This window comes from Phodopus roborovskii, unplaced genomic scaffold (assembly GCF_943737965.1).
Source record: "Phodopus roborovskii unplaced genomic scaffold, PHOROB, whole genome shotgun sequence".
NCBI classification, from domain to species: domain Eukaryota; kingdom Metazoa; phylum Chordata; class Mammalia; order Rodentia; family Cricetidae; genus Phodopus; species Phodopus roborovskii.
Genome location: NW_026125546.1, coordinates 2,455,362 through 2,476,737, shown reverse-complemented (window position 1 = coordinate 2,476,737; position 21,376 = coordinate 2,455,362). Strand labels below are relative to the sequence as shown.

The 21,376-nt window shown below is 38.4% G+C and overlaps 1 protein-coding gene across 2 annotated transcripts in view; it reads left to right on the top strand.

The window, feature by feature from the left end:
- Positions 1-1,226: 1,226 nt before the first annotated feature.
- Positions 1,227-21,376, top strand: part of Sdhaf3 (succinate dehydrogenase complex assembly factor 3) — a 47,149-nt gene continuing 26,999 nt past the window's right edge. Inside the window, exon 1 of one of the 2 annotated variants that reach the window (XM_051177136.1) lies at positions 1,227-1,400. In XM_051177136.1, coding sequence (XP_051033093.1) covers positions 1,227-1,400 — 174 coding nt within the window. Of the gene's footprint in view, positions 1,401-13,242; positions 13,278-21,376 lie in introns of those variants that run through there. The other variant, XR_007834025.1, reaches the window with a different exon arrangement.

The window sequence follows — 21,376 nt, the reverse complement described above, 5'->3', positions numbered from 1 at the left end:
ACAGTTTCAAACAAGGATGTTAGGAGGGGTCTGATTTGCAGGGTTCTCAAACAATAAACTGAGCATGGAAAATGTGTTAGCTGAGAGAATACATATGAGAAGCTTACAGGCAAATGTTTGTCAAGTGCCAAGGCCTTCGATCAGGAGAGTGCCTGACCCTTTCAAGATAAAGAACTTGAAGGCTAGTGTGACTGTAACTGACTAAATAGAGGGTGGGTAAACAGAAAATTTAAATTCTAGAGACAGAGAGACTTTGGGTTTTACACTAATGGAATGCCATTGTGGATTTGTCTAGCAGTGGAACGAGATTACCTAATTTGCACCTAGGTAGATCATAACAAAAGTTCAACATGGCCAGAGGCAGGAACACAGATAAGGAAGCCACCCAGTGAAAAGAGATGACTATGGTACAGGTTTTGTTGGAAATGGTGTTTGACTTCTGCGCGATTTTGATGGTGGAGCCATTCGGATTTGCTGGAGGATTAAAAATGTAATGGGAATTAAAAAAAAAATAAAGATAAGGAATTATTGGCTCTGGAAAAGTTACAATTTTCTAAGTTACGACTTGTGAACGTCTAGATTCCTGGTTTCCATCTCACATTATTTAATAAGAACTCCCATTGTCATGGTCTTGGAAAAATACACGTAAAAACACCTCCCGTGATCCTTCCACAGCCTACTTGACCTGGACAAACAAAGCCTAAGCTAGCGTTCACTTGTGTTGATCACTCGGGAGAAGCCATGCTTTTGATAGCACAGCGCTGTGAAGGCTGGTGGAGGGAGCGATGAATGCACACTGATCCATCCGTACCTTCCTGCCAGGAAAACGCTCCGAAGCCGCAAACGAGTTGGATTAACCAAGGAAGGCTTTTTGGAGGAGCCTGACTTTGACGAAGTGTTTCTCAGATTAAGAGGGAACTGACGAAGAGAACGGAAACGAAGATGAGTTAACTCTAAACGGTAACAGCTCGCTCACTCAAGAATTACATTTCCCTAGGAAACCAAGAAATTGCAGCGACTCCTCAAATGGAGAGAGGGAGGGAGGGAGAGAGAGGGCTCTTTTCTGTCAGCACCAAAATTCGGGCTTCCGGAAGGACAAGATTCGACGACGGACCAAACCGGATGAAGGTCGCGCGCCCTTTTCCTCCACCGCCGGCGACTTCCCAGTGGGGCGGAGACGCGCCGACCTTCTGCGCAGGCGCAGCAGGTCAAGCACGCGGGGCGCAATGCCGGGGTGGCATGTTTCGCGAGTCCGCTCCTTATATAAGCGCATCTTGCAGCTGCACCGGGCTCTGCCCCCGGATCTCAAAGCCCTGGGTGATCAGTACGTGAAGGACGAGTTTAGGAGACATAAGACTGTTGGTCCTGGCGAGGCCCAGCGTTTCTTGCAGGAATGGGAGGCAAGTGATGCCCCCTCCCTGATCCCAGGCTTCTGGGGTTCCTCAGTGGTGTCCGGCCTGCGGAGCTGCTCGCCGTGGTTCATGCACGGCCAAATAGGGCGTTTGAATGAAACAGCCTTAAGCTGCTCCGGCAGCGCTTCAGGTTCCGCCGTGAGCCCCTCAAGCTTCTACAGGCTCGCTGCTCGAGCACATTAACTTTCCCCGGTGTTCAGATCTACTTTGTGAGAGTGAGGTTGTCGGGTATTGGAGACGTGAGGGTGGGGTGTCTCAGAATTTAGTACATCACCCACTGTTAAGTACTCCAGGTTCGCTGGCTGTTGGCTTTTTGGATGCCTTGTACGGCCGGTGTGATTATCAGTGTGCCGTTACTTAGCTTCCAGAGTTAAGTTTGTTTTGATCATTTATTAAATTTTCATTTTAGGGCCTTAGTAAGTTTTCCACTTGATAGATCAGTTAGATAACATGCAAAGATTTAAGCCAGGTGAAAGTTGTTTTCTTTTTTCTTTTTTTGCTTTTACAGACAGGATTTCTCTGTGTAACAAACAGCTCTAGCTGTCCTGGAACTCACTGAGATGGACTCGAAATCACAGAGATCCAGCCACCTGCATTTGCCTTCCAGAACACTGGGATCAAAGGCGTGCACTACCACCATAGGGCTGAAAGTTGTTTGCTTTAGGCTCTCAAATCCTGGTAACTTTTTAACATACACTGCACTGTTGGCTAATACTTAAAGAGATGAACGCATTTGGATTTAGTTGTTAGACTTTTCGCCTTCCTTATTTTTAATTACATATTTTACTTGAGTGTGTGGGGGATACACACAGAAGATAACCTAAGAGAGTCTGTTCTCTTTTTCCACCACATAGGTCCTGGGAACCAAAACTCAGGTTCTATGGCTCTGTGGCAGGTGCTTTTCTCACTGACTGAATCATCTCTGTGGCCCTAATAATTTTTTTAAGAATGAAGGGGGAAAAAGATAAGGGTATTTCATGGTGCTGAGAATCTTGTAGGATTTCCTCCTGCCTTGTAAATATCAGGAGGAGAGAGGAATTGGGGAGCAGAGTGCTGTGGGGAGAAACTGCTGTGATAAAATAGAGTTTTCATATTGAAAGTAGTTAAGTGGCATTCACCTTTAAAACAACATAAAGGTTATGTTAGGGTAAACATTTTCATTGAATCCTATAATTCTTGATTGTAAATCATCGACATTTTAAAGAGAAATTTAGAGCTTTCTTAAAAGTCTTGGTTTATTAAATGTAATTTGGTTGTCCAAAGCTGGGGAGGTTTAGTCTTTTTAAATGCAGAGCACTTTCTTTAAGTATGTAATTGGTCTTGGAGTCAGAAAAAAAACTAGATTTAAATTCAAACCTTTACATTAACTAAACGTCACATTAGTTAATTTTTCTGGTTTTACAGTGTTATCTGTAAAATAACAGTATTTACAATAAGTATCTCAAAGCTTGTTTGTTTATTTTATTTTGTTTGAGACTGGGTTTCTGTGTGTAGCCCTGGTTGGCCTGATACTTTCTCTGTCCAGGCTGGCCGGGAAATTGGAGATCCCCCTGCCTCTTCCTCTGGAATGGTGGGATTAAAGGCATAAATGTGCCATCATGCTCAGCTAAAGCTAGAATATTTAAAAAGCACTTTGTATATTGTTAATTACAGTGAAGCTATGATGCATTAAGGTGTTTATAATGTTGAATCTGTTGAGTTTCTTTGAAACTAGACAAGAAGACTATGTTGTTGCTGAGAAGAAAAGTCTACTTTGAGAAGTCTTGAAGTTTAAGAACTTGGAATGTTTAAGAAAAATGTAGGAAAGGGTAGAACTTAGAATACGTTGACAAAAAGCTGAAGGAAAGGATACAAGATAACTGGGTAAATGTGTTGATTATCACAGGAAGTTTGATGACAGCCATTTCACTGTGTTTTTTTTTTTTTTTTTTTTTTTTATTTTAAAGTAATTTAGACTTACAGAAGAGATGCAGAGACAAGGCAGAGTTCACAAAAATCTACCACGCTGCTTCTTGTGATAACATACAACCAGGGCATTTATCAACATGTAGAAAGTAACATTTTAGCTGGGAACTCCTAATAACAGAGCATATTTACACTATATCACTACTTCCAAAAATGTCTCTGTTTCAGGAGCAGGACTGGATTCCCCTCAGCATTTAGGCATCTCCCCCACCCTTAATCTTCTGTACATTGTCAACAGCTGTTCAGTGTTTCTTACTTTGACACGTTTTTGAAAAGTACTTCTGTTACTTGGAGGAATGTATGAATTTGGATTTATTTGACGTCTACTCATGATTAGATACATGTTGTGCATTCTTGAAAGGTTATTATGAGGTGAGCTGTCCTCAACACATTTGCAAAGGGTGCACGTTATGATAAATGTGTTGATAGTTTGATTAAGGTCATGCCTGCCTGCAGTGAGATATCCGTAGATAACCATGCACTAGTTATCTACTTCACCTGCCTGGTGATTTTACTGTTAAGTCAGTGCTGTGGTTTAGGGAAAGTTTATCAATCAGAGTTGTTCATAATGTGCTGACAGCTTATTCCCAGTGTGACCTGTTGAGAGTGGGTGGAAACGTTAGTTAAGAAGTGGGATTCCAGTGTGAGGCCATAAACTCAGTGGGCATTACTGTTGGGAGAGATTTGATGTAGTTTCAGAAGTCTTGGAAATTCTTGTTGGAGCTGGTTGTTATATGTAAACAAAGAAAAACAAAGAAAAATAGCAACCTGAGCTCAGTGTGGTGACGGGTGCTTATAATCCTACGCAGGGCCAAGGGCAAGAGAGTTAAGGCTAGCCCATGTAATTTAGCAAGACCTCCTCTCAAAATGAGACCACAAGAGGCTGGGGTGTGGTCGGTGATGGAGTACATACCTAATATGTGCCAAGTCCTGAGTTCAGTCTCCAGCCTCCAGTCTCTCTCTCTCTTTCCCACTCTCTCTTTCTCTTTCTTTCTCTCTCTCCCTATCCTATACCTCATCCCTGAATCTTTCCTACTTCTTGCCTAACTGGATGTATGATCATTCCCACTTACATATACTCCCACCACTTTGCAGTCAAAAGACTTCTACCAGTGCCCAAAGTTGCTAGTAGCATGAACTTGGAATACCACTCTGTGAGTTAAGTATATGTCTTCATATACTATACAAGATCAGTATTTTTCCTTTTCACATTGTTAAATATTTTGGAACAAGAATCTGAGGCTGCACAAGTGTCCTGTTCTCCTTAAACTTTGCCTAATTCAGCATCATGGCTGTATGCTGTGGTTGTGTTCCTGTGCTACTTTTCTGTTCCCAATATTCCTTCCAAATGCATTAGTTGAATTGTTTTCATAGGGAAGAAATGGCTCATCTTCTCCACTGGTCAAGTCGTTTTACATTTTTTTTTTTTGAATGGAGAAAAATGTTTTATGGGTTGGGGCCTGGTGGTCCTGCAGTTGATGAATCAGCAGAAATTTAACCCCAGTATTTTAACTATCAAGAGTTCATGTAACCTTTGTAAATCTGAGGTATTACTTTTTATTTGTGACTTCTAGGTGGATCATCGGATAAAAATAAATGACTAAGTTGCATGTCATGTATATTTAAAGTTTCTTTAACTTAGTATAATTAGAGCTGATGGCTTCTACTATTTTTGATAATTTAATAATGTTATATTACTTATATAAACTTTAATAATTTTTAATAATGTAATAATAATGCCTCACCGTATTTGAAGCCCTCAGTTGGTTGCTTTTGAATATTTGTAGTTTGTTTAGCTTGTGGAAGAAAAGGAATGAATTACTGCTCTGTCCTACATGGATTGTACGTGTGTGGAAGGGATGGCTCAACCAAGTGTCAGAGGGTTACTTGGGCACCTCTCAGTTTATGTTGCATGTTCTCATGGCAGCTTCCTTCTCTATGTGGGGTGGTGATTGAATGGTGATGCTTTATAGGGTAGTGATGTCATGTAAGTTATATCTTCTAAGATGTTTTAGACACATCACGGTCTTTAACTGCCACCCTAATGGGATAAAAGAGAAGGTGTAAAACTGGGCATCCTTGCAGTATGGAATGTATTAATGCTTTAAATATTTGAGGCTGGATCTCTCTCTCTCTCTCTCTCTCTCTCTCTCTCTCTCTCTCTCTCTCTCTCTCTCTCTCTTTTAAGAAAAAAGAGTTTGTTGTGCCCTGCACAGCTCTGGAATTGACCTGCCTAGGATGGCAGGGAATGAAGAAGTGACAGACACACATACAGAAAATGGAGACTGGGTGGATTTATTTTCTGTGTAAATTTTTTAAAAGTTTCTTTAGGCCTCTGTTGTCTCCGTAGGGAAAAAAAAAAAACAATATATTTTACCTTTGAAATTAATGGCAAAGCAGAAAATGCTTTTTCTTATATAATTGTGTCATGAGATGTGTTAATTTGTTTAATTAAATGGTGTAATCTAGTCTATACTCTTACAGGCGGTTTTGCATTTTGTTTTTTCTTTCATCTTCTCTGTTAACTTTGAGGACATGTTTTATAGCAAGGAATCAATAATAAAATGTATTTTAAATACAATCAAATTTAGCATAAAATTGAATAATTCTAGTTTTAAACTGTTTACAAGGTAAAGGGAAAATAGTAGAAGTTAATATGTGGTTGATGGGAATCACAAAAAAGAAAAAATGTGGTTGATGGCATTAATATATAAAAATAAACTTCTTTAACTTGGTAGGAAAACACTAACATTTTAAACTTAAAAGATGGGCTGGTGGTAGTGGTGCATACTTTTAATCCCAGCTCTCAGGATCTCTGTGAGTTCAAAATCATCCTGGTCTACCTGAGTGAGATTCACGACTGCCAGGGTTACAGAGAGAAACCCTGTCTTGAAAAACAAAATAAAGACGGGCAAAGGGGAGTCTAACAGACATTTTTTGATTTGCATACAAATAATGTAAATTGTTATATTACTTAGATATAGTACAAGTAAGACATTGAAAGTAGTGTAGCTGCCCAACAGTAGAAAAGAATTCTGATATAGGAATAAAGATTTCTTGCCTTTTTCTTCTGATTTTGTATCTTGGAGTTTTCATATTTTTGTATAAATACTGATGCCAGCTACATAGTCTTGTTTCCTTGCTGAAGTTTAGAAATGAAATGGAACTCTAAATATGTGCAGCTTCAAACTCAGTATTTTATTCTTTGCCCTATCAGCTTTAGTATTTAGAATATATATATATATATATATATATTCCATGATTGTCCAATAACTTAATTTCCTAAAAATTAAGTTGCTACTTAATAGTTGTGTTGTATTTAGTTTTTTTTACTTTTTAAAAATTTTTGTAGGATAGCAGTGAGATCAGTTGGGGGGGTTCATTAATATTTGTTTTGTCTTGTGAAAATGTGTTATTGTGCTTCCTTTGTGTCTTGGAAACTGGTAGTAGGCTTAAGGAAGAGACTTGAGGTGGGCATCTGCCACCCCTAAGATCTGGTTACTAGGCCCAGTAATGATCTTTTATTCTGGATTGGACTTTACCAAGATACTCAAAGATGCTGGATTGCTAATCTCAGCTCATGTTAATTAAGCTTATAGAATAATGAAATATAAACTGAACTACCAATTGCTTCTTTCCGCTGGGGACTAATAAAGAACATGTCCTTTTCTGGAAATCAGAATATTTGGCTTGATTTCCAGGGGACCCTTTCTCAGTTGTACCTCAGAAGAATTACTTTAGATGGTCTAAAGACTAATAGGGAGTCTACAATGAACATTACAAAATATCCTCTTGGGATCTGGGATGATACCTGTTACCTGTAATCAAATACATTATGTTTGCTGGAAAAATATTGACCATTCACATTAAATGTAGTAAATAAAGACTTCATGTTCAATCATGTCAAAATTGACTGCCAGATCTAAAGCATTCTTTTGTTGTTGTTTAAAGATTTCTTTGACTTTAAACTGGCAAAGGAGGGTTTGTGGACATCTCCTAACCTTCCTGGGAGACTGGATTCATGTCTACTTAGTTGCTTAGTGAGCATGACATTAAAATAAGGGGAAGTGGAGTGGGCAGAAGACTGTTTTCATCAGACCTCACTTCATCTGCAGTAGCGAAGGGTCCTTTAGCTTCATTGCTTGTTTTTACCTAGATAGTGCTGGACTCATACTAATGTTTTCTCTCAGTCCTGTGTTTTAATGCACCCACTTTTGCTTGACATTATTGCTGTATCTGTTAATAGATTAAGCAGATTAACACAACCTCCTGGGCCTCAGAGACTACAGCTTATTCTCCTTGTGTGCAGATTTAATTAGCTCATTTCCCAAGGGGGGATTGAGTTTGCCTTGTTTACAAGTTTTTGCGCTTCTGTACTCCTAAATCACTATAATTGAGGCATAGTTATGCTTTTTTTTTTCTTTTTAAGTGCTAAAACACTGAAGTGTTTATGCTTTATTTGATTGGTTTTAAAAGTGCTAGACATTTCAGGACTTTGGTGTAGTGGCACTCCATTTTGCTGCCCATTACCAGGACTGTAGTTTGCTTAAAAACTGTCCACATAATAAAAAATGCATATACTTTGTATACAAAACTCAGAATGGTGGTAGATGGCATAGCTAGCACACAGTGGTCACACGAGTGACAAGAATGCTTTTCTAGTTTCAGACAACATAGTTTGAACTGTGAACTCTCCAAAAGACATCTTGTTTTGTGACTCATGTAAAGCACAGTCTAGGCAGTTTGCTGTGTCACTTACTCATTTGACAAGCTGCAGATACTGAGCCATTGGGAACTTCAGAAGTTGTAGCCAGTAGCAACAGTTAACACTGCTTTACCTGAAGATACATACACTGCATTGGTAACTTCAGAACTTGTACAGTAACAATGGTTAGTGCTGTTTTAAAGGGGCTTTGTGCTAGGCTTTCAGTGCCCTTGGAAGGCTAAGAGAAAGCTACACAAAGCCAGAATTACTGTAAAATGTTTGGAAAGATGTACATCTTTAAGTGTAGTCAAGGTGCTCAGAAGATCTGGTACATTTTATGCAAATTGTTCGTTTTTAGAGCAGTTCTAGAAACAGCAGGTGATCATACTTTAATTATGTATTTAAGGTCAGCAGAAACACTTTATCAAAGGGCTCATTTTGTAGAGTTACATAGAAACAGGTAATTCAGTTCAATTTCATTATAACTACTTCCTCAGACCTTTCTTGTCATTCTTTTGGTTTTTATCATCATGGTTTTCAGGCAGCTATAGCCATCCTTTTTGATGAATCCTTGTTATCATCATCATCATATCATCAATGCTTGCAGCAGCTGTGTTCTTATCATCCTTTTTTTTTCAACATCACCTCTTCATTATTGTAAGGCTGCTTTTCCCTATCATTCCTATTGCTAGCTCTTTGGTCTACATTGGAGATGCCAGGGATTATGGATTTGTTCATAGGATGGCACTCTGAAAATAATAGGACGAAGCCAAGAGTGGTGATTTGGGGCCCTCAGGATCCTTCTTGTTTCTCTTTAGAAGATATATCCAAAATACTTCATTTTTAGATCATCAGATTTGGTTTTTTTTTTTTTTTTTTTTTTTTTTTTTTTTTTTTTTTTCCTAGGCATAGCTTTTGTGGTGGTTTGAATATATAGGGCCCCATAGACTCAATGTATTTGAATGCTTGGCCCATGGGAAGTGGCACTATTAGGAGATGTGTTCTTGTTTCACCAGGTGTTGCCTTATTGGAGGAAGTGTGTTATTGTGGAGGTAGGCTTTGAGGTCTCATGTATGCTCAAGCCATGCCCAGTGTTATAAGTCACTCCCTGCTACCTATGGACTAAGATGTAAAACTTTCAGTTCCTTCTCCGACACCATGCCTGTCTGTTTGCTGCCATGTTTCCTGCTATGATGATAATGGACTAAACATCTGAAACTAAGCTAGTGCCAATGAAATATTTTCCTGTATATGAGTTGCCATGGTCATAGTATCTCTCAAAAGTAATAGAAACCCTAACTAAGACAGAAATTGATACTAGGTACTGGGGTATTGTTATGATAGGTCTTACCATGTTTTTGAGACTTTGGGTTATTAAAGCAGTGAAATGCTTTAAGTACTGCTTAATGGGCCATACTAGTAGGAACATGGACAACAGTGGGACTGAGGGTGATTTAAACTGTAGGGGCCTGGCTGAAGAGGTTTCAGAAGAGAAGAATTTTAGTATGTTGCCTAGAGATTGTTCTTGTGATATTTTGGTGAATGTGGCTGCTTTTTGTCCTTGTCCTAACAATCTGCCCGAGGTTAAAGTGAAGAGCTTTGAATTAATTGTATTGGCAGAGGAAATCTCAAAACAGCCTAGTATTGACTTTGTCATGTGGTTATTAGTGGTCACCCTTAAGAAGAGCTATAATGAAAAGGAGCAAACCAGACAAGGAAAAATACATAATGTACAATTTGAAGAAGAAATGGTCACCAGAATGTGGAATATAGCTAACTCCTGTGTTCAAGGAGATAAACAGATTAAGAAATGGAATAAAGGGAGTGGTGACCTCAGGGCAAGACCTTTACCCAGCAAAGTTTACAACCTGTGAAAAGAACGGCTGAAGTTCAGATGTGGTAGCACTTAGGAGACAGAGACATGCAGATCTCTGAGTTCAAGGACAGCCTGGTCTATAGAGCAGGTTACAGGACAGCCAAGCTTAGGTAGTGAAGGAAACCATGGAAAACAGAAAGATGGTGAGGATGTAATTGAAAAAGGGAGCCTCAGCAGGCAGCTTTGAACACATGATGCTGGCTTTAGAGTCAAGGACAGAGGAAGGGGGCTATGGAATTTCCCTCTGTGACTAAGAAAAAACACTGAGGCCATTTATTTGTCACGGGAGTCTGAAGTTAAATCCTGAATTGCCTTGGAAACTCCCAAGATGTTGGAGATGCCAGAGTTATGGGGTGCCTGCCAAGGAAAGCTACTAACAGGGAACGGAACCAGCCCAAGATAAGTGTGTTTCAGTCAAAAGAGCTTAAAGGGGTTGGAAGCTGAAGAGTGTTTTGACATCAGACAAGGAGATGCAGAGCTTGCTTACAGTTTTTTCATCTGGTTTTAGATCTTGCTTTGGTCAGTATTTCCTTACTATCCTCTCTTTCATCCATTTGGAATGATTATGTATGCCATTGTTTGTAAAAGTATGTAATCTATTTTTTGATTTTATAGGGGGATTACAGTTAAGAAATTGCTTGAATCTCAAGAGACTTTGGACTTTTAAACATTCTTGAAACTGTGAAAGACTATGGGAACTTTTGGAGTTGGACTAAATGTGTTTTGTATTATGTTATGGCTACAAGCCTGTGGGGACCAGGGAGTGGAATTTGGTAGTTAGAGTAGGAATGGCCCCCAAAGACTCATGTTTGAATGCTTGGTCCATTGCGAGTGGCCTATTAGGAGGTGTGGCCATGTTGCACTAGGTGTTGCCTTGTTGGAGGAAGTGTACCACTGTGGAGGTGAGCTTTGAGTTCTCATATATGCTTCAGCCACGCCCAGTGTTACAATTCACTCCCTGGTGCCTAAAAATCAGTATGTAGAATTTTCAGCTTCTTCTCCAGCACTATGCCTGCCTACATGCTGCCATTTACTCCACCATGACGTCAATGGACTAAACCTCTGATACTAAGCCAGCACCAATTAAATGTTTTCCTGTATAAGAGTTGCTATAGTCATGGTGTCTCTTTATAGCAATTAAACTCTAAGACAGCCTTCTACCTATTAAGAGGTTTTCTTAGAAACAAAGTTAAATGAGGCTCTCTGGGTTTCTTTTTTCTATATTTCCTTCTTGCATGGGGCTTCCTTTCAACATTGACTCCACCCTTTGGTAACCCTTGACTATATTTTTAAGGATGAATTTTGTAGGTTGATGGTTATTAATATAGTCATGTGAGTGTGGCTCAAACTATCCTAAATATACATTTCTATGTCATTTTTAGCCATTGTATTTAATTCATTGGTTTTCCCTGCTACCATATCAGGATAAAGACTAGTAGTAGGAGTTTTTGAAGCTTGATATTCATGTCAATAACTTACATTGGAGTATATTTCTAGAAAGTTGATTTTTTTTTTTTTTTGGAAAATACAACTGTTTTAGGTATACTGGCAGACTTACTATTTAAGCAAGTTCTTTTGTGAATCATTTTTTAAACGAATAATCAACCCATACTTTGTTTCTTTGTGCAAAAGTCATTTGCATAATTCAACTGTGTTTTAAAGAGGCTTTGTTTACAAATGCTGATGGATGTGTCTAGAAAGAAGAAAATTTAATTTCTGTGTGATGCAAAGAACAAACCAAGATTTGACATTTGGTAATTGAGAGACACCACATTGTTTTAACTCCAGCCCTTTTTACCTGAAAGCAGGAGTAAGGGTGATTGTACAGAGTGAAGTGTTAATTAGGGGTTTTATGTTTTACCTTTAGAAAACACAATATTCCCGTATCTTGATAATATTTTTTCTTTAAAATTTTGTGTATAGTATGCAGTTATAAAATAGGATATATATGGTACTTTTGAATGTATTTCTTGGTTTACTAAATGTAGTTTCATTATATTTAAGAGTTTATTGATTTTAAATATTTATAATATTAATGGTAATATACTTTTAGTTTGAATACAGAAATATAACTAGTCATAAACAACTGTTTTCTTCCTTAATTTTTTTTTAAATTTCATTTTTGTTTTTGAGAGGGTTTCTCTGGATAACCTCCTGGAACTCAGCTGGGATCTTGCTATTCCTGCCTCTGGCCCCCCAAAGGTGTGAGCTACCACCACCAGCCTTTATTTTTAAGGATTCGATCTCACTGTGTAATAGACCATGCTGGCCTCAAACTCATGGAGCTATGCTTGTCTATGTCTCCCAAGTGCTGGGGTTAAAGACGTCAACACTATACCATCACACTCAGCACAGCTGTTTCTTTCTTCTCTCTCTCTCTTGTTCATTAAGACAGGTCTGGCTGACCTGGAACTTGGAGAGATCAGCCTGCCCTTACCTTCCAAGTGCTGGTGTTAAGGCATTAAGGCGTGCACCACCATGATACATACAACTATTTGTTAATGTAGCATAAGTGTGATAGATCATAACAAAAAAAGATAAAATATTATTGTCATGATAAGGTTAACTGTGCTGTGAGTTAAGTGGAAATCTTTTTTCTTTTTGTGTTATATTTTTGTAGGTTTGTCGAGGAACCTACTACTTACTTATTGGATATTTGGACTCTGTTATCTCTTATTTCCTTTTTGGAGTATAAATAATTCTTGAACAAGGTAGTCTTATTGGGGCACTACCCTCCTCTGGTTAAAAACCTGCATAGAACTTGTGGATTTCCCCAAGTTGAATTACTAATTGTTTGCTTTTGACTGGCAGTCTTAAATTAACCAGAGCATTCCATTAACATGAGATTTGTATTTTTATGTATATTTGGAAGCCCATTTTTTTCTGGCCATTTGTGAGGCTGAGCAGGAGAATCTTAAGGTCAGTGATTGTTTGACATTGGTTAACAGGCAGTCACTGAGTGTGTGTTGTTGGATAATTAGACCATTCCAAGCCACAGTGTTCCTATCAATATGCCATCTAAGGTTAAGAATCAAATAAGATAATATTTGCATGCCAGTTGGTCAGTGCCCTGTGGACAGTGTCTGATGAGCGTTAGTGATTTTGGCTCTTGTGTGGAGTAGGAAGAGGGTTAATAAGAAGTTGGGATTGACAAATAAGAGATTTAAAAGGAAAGCAAATTATGTAATTTTATATTCATGTTTCCTTCTCTTCCATATCCAACTAGTTGTGAAATCCTGTTGACTCCCTTTCTTTTATGGTCTCAGAATTCTGACCTATTGGTCTCATCCCAATTGCTGTACCTCCAAACATCTGTGTGGTAAGTTTATAAGTAATCTTGCAACACTCTCTTTTACCTGTATAAAGTGTGACTTTGATCATGTTACTGTCTTTTTGAAAACTGGTTTCTGCTTTTCTGTTTTGCTCTCTTGACCCTGAAGTTTGAAAGTATGCAAAGTCTCACCCCAATGCATTGTCCCTCCTGTTGGAGAGTGCTTGCTGTCATAAATTCTGTTTTAGTTACTCATTTGAGAATTTTGCTCCATAATTGATCCAGTAGTTTTGTTTCTCACGATTCATTTGGTTTAAATGGTTCAATTTTTCTGCATAGTCAGAGTCTAAAATGGTTTCAAAACAGCCCCAGTCCTATATCCTATGCTATCTTCTGTCCCCTGTTTCCTAATTTCCTAAAGCACTACTTTCATTTGGTCTTTCCTGCTTCCAACACTGCATGGTAGTGGTGTGTACACTTTGTCATCAGTTTATGGTAGTAGGGTGAGGACAAAAGTCCTTGCTTATGTTTGCTTTAAAATTACTAGGGACTCATTTTATCAGAAAAAAAAAATCTATGTGAATGTCCCCAGTTGCACAGAAGCTCACAATTTAATTGTGTTTATTGTGGTGCTTACAGAGATTGAGAATTTATATCAAGGCTTAATTTATTAAACGGTTCTTCATAAATATGAGAACACAGAGTTATGTTTCACACAATACTGGCCTTTCTCCCAACATTTCAGGTCCTGATGTGGTCAGAAATTAGTCTCTTGCTATGTGGCAATTAATCCATATTTGATCTTTATAAAAACTGGTACCAAGTGGGGTGGAGAGATGGCTTACTGGTTGGTTACTAGCACTGGTTTCTCTTACAGAGGACCACATTTCAATTCCCAGCACCAACATGGTGGTTCACCACCATCTGTAACTCCAGTTCTAGTGGATTGATACTTCTTCTGATATTCAAGAGTACCAGAAACACACATGGTACACATATACACACATGAATACAGGCAAAACCCTCTATACATAAAATAAATAAACAAACCAAATTTAAGAAAACAAAATAAAATAAAGAAATCAAATTAAAAAAACCTGATACCAGTGATCTGAGATAAGTTTGATTTTTCTTTTGCCTAATTTAGCATTTCAGTGCCTGATGTAAGGAGATATAAGAATATTTAAAGGACAATATAGGAACCAGGTGGTGGTGACTCATGCCTTTAATCTGAGTTAGAGGCCAATCTGGCCCACGAAGCAAGTTCCAGGACAGACAGCCAGAGCTGTTACACAGAGAAACCCCATATCAAACACCGCCCCCACTCCCGCCCACACAAAATAATAAGGGGAAAACTTGAAATTGAGTGTCAGCCACATAGTGTTCTTGTGGTAGGATCAAAATCATTTTCTTCAGGAAAAAGAGAGATGGAGGCTGTATACAGGTTTACATAGAATTTAACATTTGAAGTGGTTTACAACTGTATTTAGCTATTCAAATATTTGAACCTAGGGATTAAACTAATAGCTCTAGGTCAAGTAGTTTTTAAATTATGTGCAATTGTACAACCTTCCACACGGTGGCAGAAAATCCTTATGGATAGAAAGACTTGCAGCCTGGAGGTCAGAAAACTGTTTCGGTTTTAATCTGCAATATTTATCTGACCTTTTCCAAGTACTGTTATTCATGAATTGTTTTTTCTTATATTGTTGCCATTTTATATTTCTTATGTGCATTTACTGACTTTAAAATGAAGTTGCTCTTTCATATTAAGTTTAATCCATTTTGAAGAGTTCATGAGTATCCCTGAATAACTTTTTATGTAACTGTTTTGGTGGAGCTTTTTTCTTAGAGAAATTGAGAAGAGTTACTTGTTATTCCTAGAAAATGTGTGAAACTATTGTGTGAAATGATTTTATTTTAAAAATGAATAATTGGTTCAGTGTGATCTTTAGTATTAAGTTACTAAGAATTTTGCATAGCCAGTTTCATGGTTTCATTTCTGCTTTGACTTTTGCTTCCTTTCTCTGGCACTGTTTTCAAAGTCTTCTTTATATTTTCCCAGTCTTACTGAAGAAATTCATTCACTTAGTAAGTATAGTTTTATATAAATGCCCACTGTGTTTGAGGTACCACCCTAGACACTGATGACAGCAGTTAGTACAAAAACAAAGAAGCAAACATGAATACTAAGAAGAGACTGGCAGAATTGCTCAGTGGACCAAAGCACTTGTGGTCATGATTGACAGATTTTGTTTGATCTTGGATCCACAAGAGAAAATGTGTGTACGAGTATGTGCACACATACACAAATTATTAATTAATACAAAAAAAAAGCAAATCCTAACAAGATATGGTTTTGGCTTGTTTGCTTTAGATTTACTTTTATTTCTATGTGTGCATTTGCATTGAGTGTACAGATACCTTTGGAGGCCAGAAGGGGGAGTGAGGCCCACTGAAGGTGGAGGGTTAGGTGTGAGCTGCCCAGCGTGAGTGCTGAGCACTGAAATCCAGCAGTCTGGGAGAACCATCTATTTTAGCTTCAGGTCTTTGTTTTCTGCTTTTCCAGTCAGCAGGCTACATGACATCAAACATAAATTGCACTTGAGTTAATGTTTGTCATGCTTTTAGAACAAAATATATTTTCCATGAAATTTTGAAGAGTATACATACAGATTTCCCATGAGCATAGCAGATTGTTGGAGTGTGGAGTTATGAATGATATAATGACCTAAAAATGTTCAAATTAAAGATTTAGAAAATTTCTGGAAAATTCAGATAAGCTATTTTTCTGTTTTGGAATATTAGATGGTCTAGATTTTAAAAAGAGAAAATAGAATGTTGGTTAACTTTCAATCACTAGTAACATTCTGTCATTTTCTAGTGTGCTAATGTGCTTAATGTCTTTTTTAAAAATCGTTTTATTCCTTGTGTCTTTTACATCATGCCTCCCGGTCCCTCCCATCTCCCTTCCCCCCAAAATGAAATTTGAGAGAGAGAGAGAGACTTCCATCATGGGAGCTGTGTTTCAGTATTAAACATTTAAACCTAAGTATTTTTTAAAGATGTGTTTATTTATGTATTTTATGTTTATGGGTACTTTATCTGCATGTGCCTCTGTGCACTGAACTCAAGACCTTCAGAAGAGCAGTGAGTGCTCATGACCACTGAGCTATCTCTCCAGCCCAAATGTGAATATTTTTACAGGCATTATCTTTTTGTCTCCAATTTGATGAGTTTTCTTTGGAAGTTTTGCAAAACAGTCTGTCTGATCAGTTGTCCCTATTTAGGATTATTATGAATGCTTTGACAGAGTCATGGGCTCCAAATTATGTGCCTTTTTAGTTTTCTTCTACTTTGGCATCTGTGTGAGCATGTTCTATTTTAAACAGAGCCTGACCCCCACCCCCATACTGTCCCCAGAAACTGGATGTGCAGTTACAGAATTTTTCAAGATGGAGCCTCATAAACTGTTCTTTCATAGCTGGTTGGTTCCTCTTGGTGACTCAGTCTCCAGTTTACAAGGGCTCTCTTAAATGCCAGCTGTTGGAATCTTCAGCTTTTTGTTTCTTCATTTGTCCAATACTTTAATTACATAGTAGCCACTGATTTGAACAAAATGCAGCTAAAATTTAGGGTGCCAGATTACAAAAAGCCCAGTCTCAATGTTGGTCATTTGGGTTGATCTGCACATGAGTTCTGCAGATATTGTAGGACCTGCCGCCATGTTGAAGAGCTGACACCCCACTGCAGTCTTGGTGCAAAATCTTGACAGGTTACTTGTACTGTGATAGAGGACAGATTTTCAGGCCACTGTCAATTTGACAGAGTGTTTGGGTCGATGACAGTTTGGGCACAATTTGAATTATACACTGCAACTCAGGTGAAATACTTTCCTCTCTAACTGTCCTCTATTTAGTAGGGACCTTGCTTTTGGCATTCTGCTTTTAATATGTGCTTGCAAAAACTCAATTTATACAGTGTTATTTCTAACAGCACTACTGTGGCTCCGTGAATTTGATAAAATAAATCAAGATGTTATTAGAGCTAACTGATTGGCTTTTTATTTAAAGCATTTTGTACCGCTGATACAATATATCATTTAAATATTTGCCAAGCAGCTCTTTTTGCTATCAATTTAACAACTATTGACTTGTTTTTTATATGTTCACCAAAAAAGAACAAGGATAAAAATGATTGAAATGAACTTAGTTGATAAGCTAGTAAGTTTATCTGATTCTTAAGAAGTATGTTTCCCAGTGTAACATGTGAGTGCCCTATTTGTAGCTGTTGTGTAATAGTGTCATGCCCCCTTCCCCTACTCCCCAAGAGACTGAAATGTTCCATCCTACAGGAAGCTCCTTCAGGAGAAAGGTAAACAACCCAGGAAGCCCCCGAAATTGACCAGATTCACTAGGCCGCTCCCTGCCAGAGTAAACAATAAAAGCTAAGAGTGCCCACCCCACCTCAGTGAAGCGAAGCTGAACAGCAAAGAAGATTCTGAGACTAGAATAGCTGTCTAGAAGCAGCAGAAACCAGATAAGCTTCCAGAATGTATTTAGGCCAACTGAGGCACCAGGAAAGGCTACTCTTCAACCTGTTCATCACCTGCAGGCTATGCAGTGTGCTCTAGGTTCCCAGTTTTTGTGAGCTGTTACCTATTCTGTGTGGGCTTTGTGAGCCAGCTGTCTTTGAGTCATTTTTGCTCCTGTGAATAATGTTCAAAGGACAGGAATCCACACAAGATACCCCAAGACCTCAGCACAAAGGAGAGGCAAAAGACAAGGAATAACAAATAAAACAGGACATAGAGGACAAGGGGGAGGGTGAAGGGATGAGGTGTTTAATTTTGATTGGGCGTCTTAGTTAGGACATGCAAAGGCAGTTTTGATAGCTGGACCTTGGTAGTCAGCTTCAGAAGGGGGGAAGTGGCCAAACAAGGGAATAGACCTTGGCGCCCAGCATTAGGAATGTAATCTAACAGTTTTTAGTAAGGCAGAGGGAATGGGGAGAAGGTCAGTGCCTGCCAGAGCCATATTTGCAATGCTCCTCGGGCTTTCTAGAGTCCTTCAACTCCTCACCCATATTCCTATAAGTAACTCCTCAGAAACCCATTGGTTCACTAAGCTGGAGTTTGGCAGTATCTGTACTTTGGTCTGTCGTGGGTTCTGTATCTGGTATGAATAAAAATGAATCTTGCATCTTCCCAGGAAGTTGTCACACATTAGTAGCTATACATGTTGACTATGTACAGCCTTAAAATAATTCCAAGTTACCTTTAAATATTGATACTTAGTATATATGCATATATTTGTTTGTATAGGGGTAGTAATTTTGCAGTATATTGCATATTTATCATGAAATTGTATAGTAGCAGAGATTTTCTACTTTTTTATTCAAGATATACCTTTTCTGTTAGCTCATGAGTCCCAAAAGAATTACAAAAGTAAAAGCATTATCAAACAATAAATGGATAGTTACAGTGCATCACATATTAAATGACAAAATTATTGTCAGAGGGACAGATTTTTCATTGTGCTTTGTGCATTTTCAATTTGCCTTACATATTTCACATGTACCTAACCAACCTGCACTTACCCATGTTTCCATGCAGCGCACTGGCTGGCTGATTTGTATGTTCTATAGGTCAAAACCTATTGCAGCACAAATGGCTAAAGACTAAGTAGCTTATAGAGCAGTGAAGACAAATCCTTGAATTGTTCTGTGCATGGAGCTACATGTGTTTGAGTGGACTTGCTGTATCAACACTGCCTTGTATGCCTTCTTAGGAAAGAGACAGGAAGGGCTCGGGAAAGAGGGACCGTCAGTGGTCAGCTTCTGAATCTAACCACTTATTAAAGCAAGACCTTGTGTGCTGTGTCTCAAGTACTACTGACTAGACTGAGAGAAAGACATCATCTCAGCTTCTTATGAAATTATTACCACTTTGGCAAACATGAAAAAACATGTGATCATTCATTCAACATTCTTGAGGCCTATTGGAACCCCAACACTGGAAGAAACAAGAGCTTCTTGGGACTAGAGAGATGGGTAAACTATTAAGAGCCACCGGGTGTTCTAGCAAATGACTAGGTTTCAGTTCCCAGCACACACGTGGTGGCTCACACCGCCTGTAACTCCAGCCCCTGATGGTCTGACTCCTTTCTTGGCCTCTGTGGGCTATGCACATGGTCCAGATGTATGCAACCAAAACATCATACACTTAAAATAAAAAATGAATAAAGGTGTTTGTTTACATAAACCAGAATATGAATGTTACATAATTCAACATGATAATAGTAATTTTTTTTTTTAAATAGAGAAGTGTGCTATGGTTTTATGAATTAAATACTGGTATGTGGTGCTGGGTGTTGGACCCAGGGCATCTCACGTGCTCGCCCTTGTCTTGCTTCTGGTTTCCATGGAAATGCTTTGAGTTTTCTGTTTTTTGTTTTTTGCCCCCTATTATAATGTTGGCTGAACCTTTGTTATATACAGGTTTGCCTTGTAAAGAATTCTGAGTCCCATCAAGTTGAAAAACAAGATTAATCACCTTAGGGATATTGCTCTCTATGCCAAACTGTAAAGGAAATGAGCATGTTTTTATATGCACTGGCTGTCTACTAGTCTTTGGTGAAGGATATGCCCCTGTCTTTCACCTCCTTTTCTAGCTAGTTTTCCCATTGTTCAGAGTTTTGACGCTTTGGCTTCTAGTCCTGCCGTGTATGCGATGTGCATTGTTTTCTCCTTGTCTTTAGTTTCCTCTTCATCTTGTTCAAAAGAGTCTTTATGGAGCAAAAGTTTTAGTTTTGATGGTCTAGTTTATCAGGCTTTTCTTGAGGCATCTGCCCTAGAGGTTTGCTGCTCTGCTGTTTTCTTGATTTTTTTTTTTTTTTTTTTTTTTTTGCTTACATTTGATGCAGCTCATTTTGAATTAATTTGTATATGAAGAACAGGGTTTAGTTCAAGGTTTGTTACTTTATTGTTCTAGATGTCCAGTTCCTTCAGTATCACTCGTTGAAAAGGCTGTTTCTTGTGCACTGAATTGCTTTTGTAACTTAATAGATAGATCAGTCAAATTTGTGACGTGTTTCTGAGTTTACTATGCTGAAGTACTCCAGTTTCAAAGTTAAAGTACAATTAAGACAAAGCAAATGAATCCTATTCCTCAATTTGTCTCAGTAATTGCGTGTTAAGAACTCAGTAGCCACATTGGTTGTGGGCATTAGTGCCTTTGGACCGGGTAGCTGGCAACACCTCTATGCACTGATCTCTGTGTTTAGGTCCGCTCCTTATCTTTTTATTTTAAGTTAACTTTTAGGTTAGCATGCATACAAAGTGGTGTATTTCATGTGTCATTATGCTTTGTTATCGTCTCGTCCCTTCAATCCACACCCCCAACCTATGCCCTCCATCTCCCCCTCAAACATCCCCTTTGTTTCCCCTCCTTATTCCTTCAGACCGAGGTTGGATGGCACTTTGTTCGGGAGACTTTTTTTTTTTCTGCACCAGGTCTCATTTCTCAGCCTAACTGTTCCCATTGAACTCCATGTTCATTTCTATTTATGGCAATTATTATACCCTCATTCCTTTTCATTATTCCTCAGTGGTAATTACTTTCCCCCTTGTCTGCTGCACCATTAAATTATATGTTGTTTTGAACCAGAAATTGTGAGGTCATTTTGTATCCTTCATATCTGACATTGAGAGTCCACATGGTAAATAATTGCTGATGTATATACAGAAAGCGTCACATCTCTTCATTTTTATAGTGACTGATACTATTTTCTAGAGTTATGATCTCCATACTTTTGAAACACGTATCATTTATGTGAACATTTATTATTTTATAAATTCAGAAATGTCAAAGATTAATGCCCACTTAAGGGAAGAGTTATCAATAGTGTAAATTTGCATCCCAAATATTTCAGGATGGGCTGAGTCTTTTGCTGAGTAAACACAGCTAGATATTAGTTTTTGTGAATGCACAAGTTTATGCAGCTGCTCATACCCACCTGGCTGCAGGGCAGAAGTGCACATCGCAGTGCCTTTCCCACTTACTGGATTTTTACATTTTAATCTTTATTATTTCACAAATATGGGTGTTTTCCCTGCGTGTCTGTCTGTGTACCACTTTCATGTGCGGC